At 42.9% G+C, this 10,049-nt stretch overlaps 1 protein-coding gene across 5 annotated transcripts in view; it reads left to right on the top strand.

The window, feature by feature from the left end:
- Nucleotides 1-10,049, top strand: part of SMYD2 (SET and MYND domain containing 2) — a 31,379-nt gene that overhangs the window by 18,243 nt on the left and 3,087 nt on the right. For 3 of the 5 annotated variants that reach the window (XR_008734903.1, XM_055725541.1, XM_055725544.1), the window contains 6 exons: nucleotides 654-721; nucleotides 2,473-2,575; nucleotides 4,908-5,018; nucleotides 6,793-6,913; nucleotides 7,741-7,915; nucleotides 9,315-9,423. Coding sequence is in view for 4 of the 5 variants with exons in the window: in XM_055725541.1 (XP_055581516.1) it covers nucleotides 654-721; nucleotides 2,473-2,575; nucleotides 4,908-5,018; nucleotides 6,793-6,913; nucleotides 7,741-7,915; nucleotides 9,315-9,423 (687 nt within the window). In the remaining variant the exon portion in view is untranslated. The remainder of the gene's footprint in view (nucleotides 1-653; nucleotides 722-2,472; nucleotides 2,576-4,907; nucleotides 5,019-6,792; nucleotides 6,914-7,740; nucleotides 7,916-9,314; nucleotides 9,424-10,049) is intronic. The other 2 variants (XM_055725542.1, XM_055725543.1) reach the window with 2 other exon arrangements.

Genomic DNA, 10,049 nt, shown 5'->3' on the forward strand with positions numbered 1-10,049 from the left:
ATACACTTCCTCTCATACTGTGTCCTTTTTCTGTCACCTCCTATTCTATGTCTTTATTAGGTTCAAGTCGTTTTCGCTGCCTTTGTTGTTCTTTATACGTGCTTTAGCTGTAGCTGGTATGTGCAGTCTTTGATGGCAGATGCCATTGTGGCCGGTCTCCGTAACATATGCTCCATCAAAGCTCTGTGCTGCCCCAGCCCGGCTGAGTTTGCTGCTGTTCATCCCCACATTGCTCCTTCCGTGTGTAGTTCTGTTTCAGCCCTTTGCTTGTCGTGGCCGAATGAAGTCTCTTTGCCCTGTCGATGTCAGGCTTTGTTTCATGTTTGCAGTGGTCTTGCTTTGTCTGACACTTCTGAGTGCTCTTTTCAAGCCCTGATTCTCTTGGCGGGCCTCCCAAGGAGCAGTCCACTAGATGTTGTGTCCTGAGCAGGTGCAAGTGTTGGACTGTCAGTTTTTTAGTGTCTTGCACATTCATTTGGGTATGGGCTTTGTCCTCACTTTTTGAGATGTGATATAGCTCCCTGGTGAGTACTGGTGAGGTGGAAAGAAAATCGTAAGTAAATTACTGCAATTGACTTTGAAGTATGAGAATGTGACATGTAAGTGTGGAATACTTAGCTGGCCAGAAGCTGATCTAGTCTCTTTCTGTTTAGGTTAACTGTAATGGCTTCACAATTGAAGATGAAGAACTCTCTCATTTGGGATCAGCCATATTTCCTGAGTAGGTTGATTTTAATATTTTTAAAAACAGAATCAACTTATTTAAAAACAAGGGGTTTTGCACATGTATGGAAGTAGATCGCTACTGAAAGAAATATAGTTAAACAATTTTTCTTTTTTAAAAAATACTTACAATTGGCTAATAAAATGTGGCAAATGATTTGCCACTTCCTTAAAAACCTGGTAATTTTGGCAAAACGGCACTTGTAATTTGTTTTGAAGTTTAGATTGCAAACTATATGCAGGTTGGTAAGAAGCAATTACTTCCCTGGCTGGCAGGTTCTGGACAGGGACATCGTGTAATGATCATAGTGAAATGAAAAGGATTGCAGGTCACTTGCTCTATTCACAACTTTCTGTTTTGACTGGGTATAATCCTTTACCTGGTGTTGTCAAACAGCATCCCTTCTACCTTTGTTCCTTGGCAAACAGTAAATCCCTTTCATAACTTCTTTGAGCCTCCTTGATGTGACAGTGGAAAAAATACATACAAGCTTCTTCGCTTTACAAATAACCTGCAGATGTTAAGTGTTAACTGCAGTTTGTGGACAGAGGAGCACATCTCTCTGTAAGGCTGAGGAACATCTCTTCCATTTAAGTCTGTCCTTCCCACTTAATGTTGTAGCAAAGGAGAATATTTTCTGCCCCTGTTCTTTGCAAACCCTGTACTTGAAAGTATTGTCACTGTCTGCTTAGGTTGACTTCCTTGTGAGGCATAGATGACTGGCAGTTTAGCTATGTCAAAGTAATCTGAAACTTACAGATGCCCGATCAAAGCAGGACCTGATTTTCTGAAGTGCTGCATACAGACAGTAGTATATGGTCCTTGCTTCACAGATTCTCCTTTGTCATGTAGATTTGTCTGAAGCCCATATCCCTGATCTACAGATTGGAAGTTAAGGCCTTGAAATGCCCAAGATCAGAGTCATGGTGGGGAGAGCATTAAACCAGGGTGTTCTGAAAACATGTCCAACACCATCCTTTGTTCAGAAATGCACAGCACGCAAGAGCCATATCTTTCCTATTAACAGTTATTCCTGTGAGGTAAAAAGACTGAAGAGACAATTGCTGTTTTGCTAGATTGGAAGAGAAAGAATTAAAATTATACAGTTTGTCTCAAATAAGCAGCAAATTGCACTTTCTCCAAGCTTGGTAATACGGGGGAGTACTTTTCTTTACCAGTTCACATTTTTGTGTAAGTCATGTGCTTGTATAACAGACAGATCTCTTCCCTCCCACTTCAAACAATGAGGCTGTTTACATTTGCACAGAAGTCAGCTAAAATTTTAATGCCCATCTTAAGTTGCGATGCAGCAAGCAAATTACTTTTGTTTTCCTGTATTTCCTTGTTTACTTTAGGCTAAATGTGTTTCTCTTTCCTTCTGCTCTGAGGAAGATAGTCTGTCTATCATAGATACCTAAATAGGATGTTGATAGTTAAGCTACATGAACGCCCCTGTCAGCTGTCCCATAGCACTGTAAGAATGGGAAAATAATAACTTCCCTAGTCCTGAAATAATAGGATTTAAAAATTATAATGATACATTAGCACAGCCATTCTCCATCCATTAGAATAAATAACAGTACAACAGATTTTCCCAAGGTTACCTTCATGTTAAGCCTCAGAATAAAAACAGCTAACAGAGAGAGACTGAATCAATCTTTCAGAGTTAATTTGTTTTCTGAAGTGGTGCTTAACTTTTTGCCTGCTGCTGGTGGTGTGGGAAAAGGTTTACTTTTCTACTTTTACAGCGTTGCATTGATGAACCATAGCTGTTGCCCAAATGTGATTGTAACTTACAAGGGGACTTTGGCTGAAGTCAGAGCTGTTAAAGAGATTGAGCCTGGAGAGGAGGTAAATGCAGCGTGTTTGAATGTGCTTTGTATGCATGCATCCTGAAAGTAGGATCCATTCTGCTTGTCAGGATTCATTTCAGTTAGATGGCAATTTAATAACAGGGAGGAAGGATCTCTTGTTTCTCAGAGAAGGTAAGATGTTGCTTTGGAAAAGTTGGGTTTGCTCTGGAGGACTGATGTGATTCTTGGAGGTGGTATCCTATTTTGTACTAAAACAAGGGAAGAGCACCTGCAGCAGTCCTGTGTATCTGCCAGCCTCTGTCTCAGTTTACCCATCTGTGAAACGAGCCTGATGTTTGGCTGGTGCTTTGAAATTCCAAGATCAAAGCAAATTATTACTGCTATAGTAGTTCCCAGTGTAATAGCAACGTATTGAAATTGAAGCCAGAATAAACAAGGTAAATGGGTACAGATAAGTCCTTCGACTTCTGTTTGGGCAGAGCATCCACAAAACATGAGACTTGGTCGTATCACCTCAGCGGCGTTCGCTGGGAAGTCACAGAAGAATAAGAGTGTGTTTTTAAGTGGAGTGAAGCTGGACAGTGATTGATAAAATTCTGTGAAATTGAGTAAGGCTCTGGGTTTACTTTGAAACTTTCTCAATCAATTAATGAACTTGGCAGGGAGTCTTCAGCAGCAGAGCTGCTTTTTACTTTAAACAAAAGAAAAAAGATGTTAAACAGAGTTGAGGAGGATGTGCAAATACCTTCAGGGGATGAAGATCTGGAACAATCTCTCTGGGGAGGGAATTTGCATCGTTTCAGTGGCTCATTTGTTAATTTAGTAGGCAAGGTTAATGCTGATCAAAATAAGTTCAGATTTGATTTTGCTAACTCCTGCTGCTTTCTGAAGTAGTGATTCCATTCTGAAGAAGGGGAGAGAGGTTATTTTTGTGGATTATAGCTGTTCACCATTGTGAACAAAGTGAGTTTAGTTGTTGGAGCCAAGGTTGAATGACTTAGGTCAGCAACTTCTTTCTTTTTATGCCATTTACTATCGATGATTTGTCTGTGATGTTGGCAGTCACTGCAAATGCAGTTTGGTAATGGACAAGGACTGATCCTGGTTTTGGATTTTTACTGTGGAATCCCAGACGTTTTCAGCAATTTTTGGTAGGGCTTACTGTGAGAAGTAGAGATGGGGAGTATTTATCTTGCTTGGCATCTTCTTTTGATTGAGTTGTGTCTTAGAAGCTGCATCAGTTCTCCAGGACTTCTTGGTTTGTGCACGTTCACTTTTTTGGCAGTTAAGAATTTTATAGATGTGAGCTCATGGTTCTGCTTGGGCTCTGTGCAGTCTTACGGCCTGTGTCTCCATCTTCAGGATCCGCGTGGCCATTGCACTGGAACATTTTAAAAGCTTTTGCTGTAAATGTGGTTCCTGGATTTTGCATGCTTTGAAAACAGGGAAAGGAGGACAGGAGTGTGAAGGAAAGTGTGAGATCACACAGAGTAAGAAGAAGATGTACTGTATGTAATTACACATACGTTTTTCTTTAAAGAAGAAAGAAACCTTAAGCATAAAGACTGAGCAAAGCATTTAAAATAACTAAAAACGAGGAAATGGAACTAAAGCTGTTCCTTGGTCTGCAAAATGATCAACTGTGCTGTGCGTATGATGCTTCCTGGAGGAGGTCTCATTTTAAAAACAGAGCGTTAAAGGGAGTTGCAAGAGTTCTTTCCTGAAGATCATTGAAGTAGAGGAAAACTTAAGAATAGTGGATGTGAAGAGCCTGTAAAATGTTCAAAAGCAGGTTTTCTGTGCTTTGAAGTGTGGCTGCTGAAGTAAATCTGGCATTTTCCTAGAACTGGAGCACTGGGCCTCTCTTCAGAGATCTGAAGGTCTTGTCCTAAGTTTCTAAAGCTACTAGTGACTGCTATTGCTGCAATTTTTCATAGGTTTTCAAAAAGAAAAATTTGAGATCCTAGCCTCCAGAAAACCAGGCCACTGTAATTTATCCTATTATAATACCTGAAACTGTTATTTTACTGGTGAAAAGTAGGCATCTCTTTTTGTAGTCTTGACAGGAGCCTCAGATTGATGCTGTGATAGTTTCCTTGTCCACACCTGAATCTTGCTGTCCTGGGTTTAAGCCAATTTGAGGCAAATGCTGTAATGAGCAGGAAAGGAAACACTTCATTGTCAGGTTGCATTCACAAATGGCAACTCCTGGTGCTGCCAAGAGGCTTGGAATATGAGGGAACAGGCAGGTGATGTGGCTGCAGGTGCATGAATATGTGTAGTTGTCATACCACATATACCAGAACTAGTAGTGATAAATACGTCTAGTTACACTGCTTTTCACTGATGGCTATGTTTTTACCATATAGGTTTTTACCAGCTATATTGACCTGTTGTATCCCACAGAAGACAGAAATGACCGGTTAAGAGACTCATATTTCTTTAATTGTGATTGCAGGGAGTGCATTACAAAAGAAAAGGTAATAAAATTGGTGTGAAAAATGCTTCTGACTGCCAAGGCATCTAGCCAGGTCCTTAGATGTAATATTCTATCAGCTTTAATTACATTTTGGAAAGTAGAATAATGCAAGGTGGGGGGGAGGTTGCTTTTCTGACTAGAAGACTTTCTGATACTCATTCGTTCCACTGTAATCATGACACATCAGGAAATTTCCTTGTAAAGGCCTATTTAAAGTTGAGCTACAAAGCAAAGCTGAAAACTGTTATAAGTAGATAATTACACTGTCTATGTTACCTGGCCAAAAGAATTTTGCGCAGACTGAATTTTTTTCTAACTGCATGTTTTATACCAACTCCCAGTGAGTGAATCTTGCTTGGGGCATTTTTGGGGACCTGTTCTGGGATAGAGTCCTGCCTGCTGCAGTTCCCGCCTGGGACATCTCAGTCAGTTCTAGATGAGGTTCCATGACATTGCTGGATGATTTGGAGATAGAGTCTGTGAAACTGGCATTCCTGCAACGGCATCATACCAGTCTTCTCACGGACAGGGTGGTCCCGTGCCACAGGCCCTTGTGATGTGCAGGCCAGATTTATGTTCATTAGACATCACCTGGTGCCCTTCAAAGGGCAAAGGCAGACATGCAGACAGTGTTCTTTAAAACAAGGTGAAAAGCACTTATGGGTCAGAAAAAAGGTACCCAAACCCAACAGATAAAGAAATAAATGTACCTGTCCTACCATTTGGACTTCCTTTACTGGAGGTCCTAGAAGAATTGAGCTTTGGTGTATCTCATCTGTCATTCCAAGCAAGATCAGTCTGGCTGGCATAATCTGATCCTTAAGTCCCAGATCATTCTCCCCTCCCCCCCCGCCCCCCATTTTCAGAAAGGTTTCCTTTTAGGAGCTACTTCCCAAGCTGACCAGACAGCCATCTCCTTCCTCTAAATGGCGTCATCTTTTGTAACTTTTTTTCCAAATAGTACCCAATATTCTTGTTTGAGGCCATTCTGTTGACGTTGTAGTTGTGTTTTCCCCATGGTTACCTAGATAATTTTGCCACTGAGTTTAATGGAGCCAGGATTTCATCTGTGATTTCCAATAAACGTGCTCTTGGAATCACCTGCCACTCAGCCTCACTCAGCTCTGGAAAGAGTCCGCTATTGTCCTCTCAACTGGCAGATGAAATAATAAAGGAAAAAGGAATCTAGCAACAACATGAGGCTTAAAGAGCAAAAGATTGTCTTCACATTGCAGCTGACTCTTCATGAAGTAGCAAGTTAGACAGAAAGATAAGAGTAGGTGGGAGTTGTCCAGCAGAAGTAACAAATTATGTGGAAATGCGGTTTTGTCTGTAGATGTGAAGGATCCTTTTCAGCATTTAATATCATCTCGTTTTCCACTGAGTTATCACTTGGTGTTAGGCCTAAGGTATTTGGGCTTTTCTAGTCTTTAAATTATATTTGTTTTAATCCCTAATCTCTTGGAAGCAGTGAAATTTCCTATGTAAAACTGCTTTCATCACAAAATCGAAAAGCTCTTGGATCTTTCAAAAGAAGGGGGACCTCATGAAAGTAGAGAATGGCAGATGAACTGGAAGGAGCAAAGGATTCTAGGATTCCCAGCCAAGGCTTTAGAGAAGAATTGCAGGTGCACATTCTGCCTTTGTTTTTACATTCTTTGAAGAGCTTAAGTCTCCATCTGTGTCTTTTTATTAGAGTAATTTTGTGTAGCAGGTGCACCTTTATTTGTGGGGCTTGGAACCTGCATTTGTAATGTCCATTGTGTTTCCTCCAGGATAAAGAGAAACTGGAAATTTGCAAGCTGAATGATCCTCCTTCAGCAGAGACGGTACAGGACATGATCAGATATGCCAGGAACGTGATTGAGGAATTCAGAAGAGCCAAACACTACAAATATATCCTTTGTCTCACCCTGACCCCACTGGCTTGGTGTGTGACCTAAAAATCTTACCTGCTGGATTGCTTCAGAAGTACTTGCAGGAGAAATACTATGACCATTCGAAGTTAAACTTAACTCTGTCCTCTCTGTGTCTGGAGAGCTGTCCCTGGAGGCAGGGGGCATTGTAACATTGGAGGTGTTGTGGGACTGAAACCCCGTGTTTGTTCCTTCTTGTGCAGCGCTCAGTTTCTGGGAGTGCAGCACGTGGCTGTCTGCACAAGGGCAAGCCAGGGACGGGGCTGAGCACAGCTATGTGCTCCTCTGTCTGCTGTAACACTGCCCCGTTTTGAGAGGCTGCGTGTGAGGCTGCAGCTATCGCTGATGGTTATGAGCCCACCTCTTGTAACCGTGGTACGATGCAGACAAAAATGCAAGATTTGTTGGGCCAGAAGCAGACCAGGCTATCTCATGCCTGATTCAGTGCCCTCTGCCCGGGGAATTTCACTCCCCCTTCTGACACGTTGCTGGTGTGGTGCTGACTCAGGAAAGCTGCTTTTTTTTGTTGTCTTTTAAATCTGAAAGCTTTTTTTTTTTTTTTTTTTTTTTTTTTTAACAATATCTGAGTAGGAGAGGGTATAGTCTTGTGAGCAGAATGCCTCTGTGTATAGAATACCTCTCAGAGTAGTTCTGCGGTTGTAGCATAGATGCTTTGATGCTACTTGAGGGAAAAGAGGACTTCTCAGAACCATTCTGAACAAGTTTAAGTTGACTCTTCTTTGGCATTACCAGGTAGCTGTCTAACGAGAGGCCATCTATTTTTTGGGTTCCTTGACTTCTTCATACCTCCTGGTGAATTACTGGAGATCTGTGAACTCAGCCTGGACAAGATGGGCGCAGTGTTTGCAGACAGTAATGTTTATATGTTACATATGATGTACCAAGCCATGGGTGTCTGTCTCTACATGCAGGACTGGGAAGGTGCACTGCGTTATGGGCAAAAAATTATCAGACCATACAGGTAAATATGAGACTATTTTTATTTTTTTTTAGTGCTCTAATTCAGTAATCTGAGTAATTGGGACAAGTTTGGGCAGAGATCATTTCTCTCGGTACGTATTGTATAAACACGCTACCCATGACATCACTACTCAAAAAGGAATGTTTAAATCCTGGGACAGATTTTGTTACTTTCAAAACGTGGTCTGCAATATATAGCAAAAGGCTACTCTGAAATCCTTGCTTTGAGTTCTCAAAGTGTGCACCACCTTGGGTACTGTGCTAGTTCTGCATAGCTACATAAATACTGTTTTGGGTTTTTTTTAAAAAAAATCGTAATACTTTATATTAAAGAAGAGCTTCGAATTGCATCTGCAGTCAATATTTTGTAGAAGGTCATGGAGGCAAAGGCCGCTGTTGCTTTCGGCCTCCCGCCCGCTCCCAGTCCTTGCCTGGCCGGTGCCCCCGGTCGCAGGGGAGCAGAGCCGTGTCCCCGGGCCGGTGCTGAGCAGCAGAGGGAGCTGGAGGTGAGCTCAGCTGGGTGCTGCCCTGCGCTGCCTGCCCTGGTGGCCCTCAGCTCCGCTGCCCCAGAGCTGGAGGGGTGGGAGAATGTGCAGGCTGAAGCCCCATGTGGGGCAAGGCAGCACGCAGCCTCTGCGGGAAAGAACTAGTACTCTCTCCCATAATTTTTTCTGTGTTTCTACAGTAGCAATTTCGTTCCTTACAGCCAGCCAGTTATGCACTGCCATGAATCTCCCAAGCAGGTTCTCATCTTGAGAAGTGACTTTCTTGCCAGCTGGGGGGAGCGCACGTAAAGCTCTCCCTTTGGAGCAGGTGCCAACGTAAAGTCACAGATCACTTGGCAGAGAGCAGCGATACAAAGAAGGAGCCAACATTCCACCCCTGGGGGCTCAGTACTATTTATCTTCCCTGGGACTTGCCCAGCTCCTCTGGCTCCGAGCCTGGCATTCCAGGTCAGCTCTGCTGAACCAGGCTCTGCTAGCTCCGTGTGTGCGAGTACGGAGTGGCGTGTGTGCTGTACACGCTGCAGAGGGCCCCTTGCTTTCCACTAGAGACCGTCTATTGTGGAATAGGCAGAGTTACCTCTGTGCCTGTAGGGTGGCTCCAAAAACTCGTAACAATGCTGTCTCTTGCTGCAGCTGGCTAGATTAAAACCGGTGGCAGAAAGTCATTGCCATCTGACAGCTGTTCAGGGGCATATGGTGGTTTCAGTTCAATTCCCAATTGACAGGCGTCCCCATCCCAGACACAATTGGCACTGACTCCTGGCAGCCATGGCAGAGGGGATGAGCGGTGAATGGGCAGGGGCAGCTTCTTGCCCCCTGAGAGGGGGACGGGGGCTGGGAAAATGCTATGAAACTGCCAGGTTTGATAAAGCTGAATTTCTTTCTCTCTTGCAGTAAACATTATCCCTCCTACTCACTGAATGTTTCCTCCATGTGGCTGAAATTAGGGAGACTGTATATGGCACTGGAGAACAGAACGGCTGGAGTTAAAGCCCTGAAGAGGGTATTTATTTCCTGGTTTCTTCATTAAGAATCCCAGTTCAGGCATGGGATCATTGAAACACTCTGTGCTTCTCTGTCAGCAAGCCTGGCGTGGTAGGAAACGCACTGTGTGTTAATATATTTGGTTACTGGACTTTTGGCTCAGTTCCAGTTTTCCCAAAGATGCAGTGCAGGTCTGTTCTCGCAGGGAAGGGGTCTCCTGCCTTTCCATGGTGAACTCTACTGCGGCAGCTGGAGTGAGAATTATGCTTAAACATTTGCTATACATTCTTCACTGAGCTAGAGCTGTACTAGTGTAAATGAAGCCGAACTCTTAGCTTCTCCTCCCTTGCTAGGTAAGGACGGAAAAAATGCTTGGCTCTTTCAAAGGGCACATCGTGTTTCATTGAAGTCTGTGATTTCTATATCCAAGTTAAACTAGGCATGCTTTTTGGTGGTTATTTGTTGCGGAACCAATTGATTTTTAAATAGCTGAAGGGAATTCAGTGCATCTGGTAATGCTGAAATTGGCAAATACAGCATTTGGTTTGACGTTTTTCTTCACCCCTTTTTATTAGTCTGTTCTTTATTCTTTAGTTTTTTATTCTTCTGTTTCGTTATTAGTCTGTAACACAGTTCTTGACCTTC

Source organism: Falco cherrug, chromosome 13, assembly GCF_023634085.1.
Source record: "Falco cherrug isolate bFalChe1 chromosome 13, bFalChe1.pri, whole genome shotgun sequence".
Lineage (NCBI taxonomy): Eukaryota > Metazoa > Chordata > Aves > Falconiformes > Falconidae > Falco > Falco cherrug.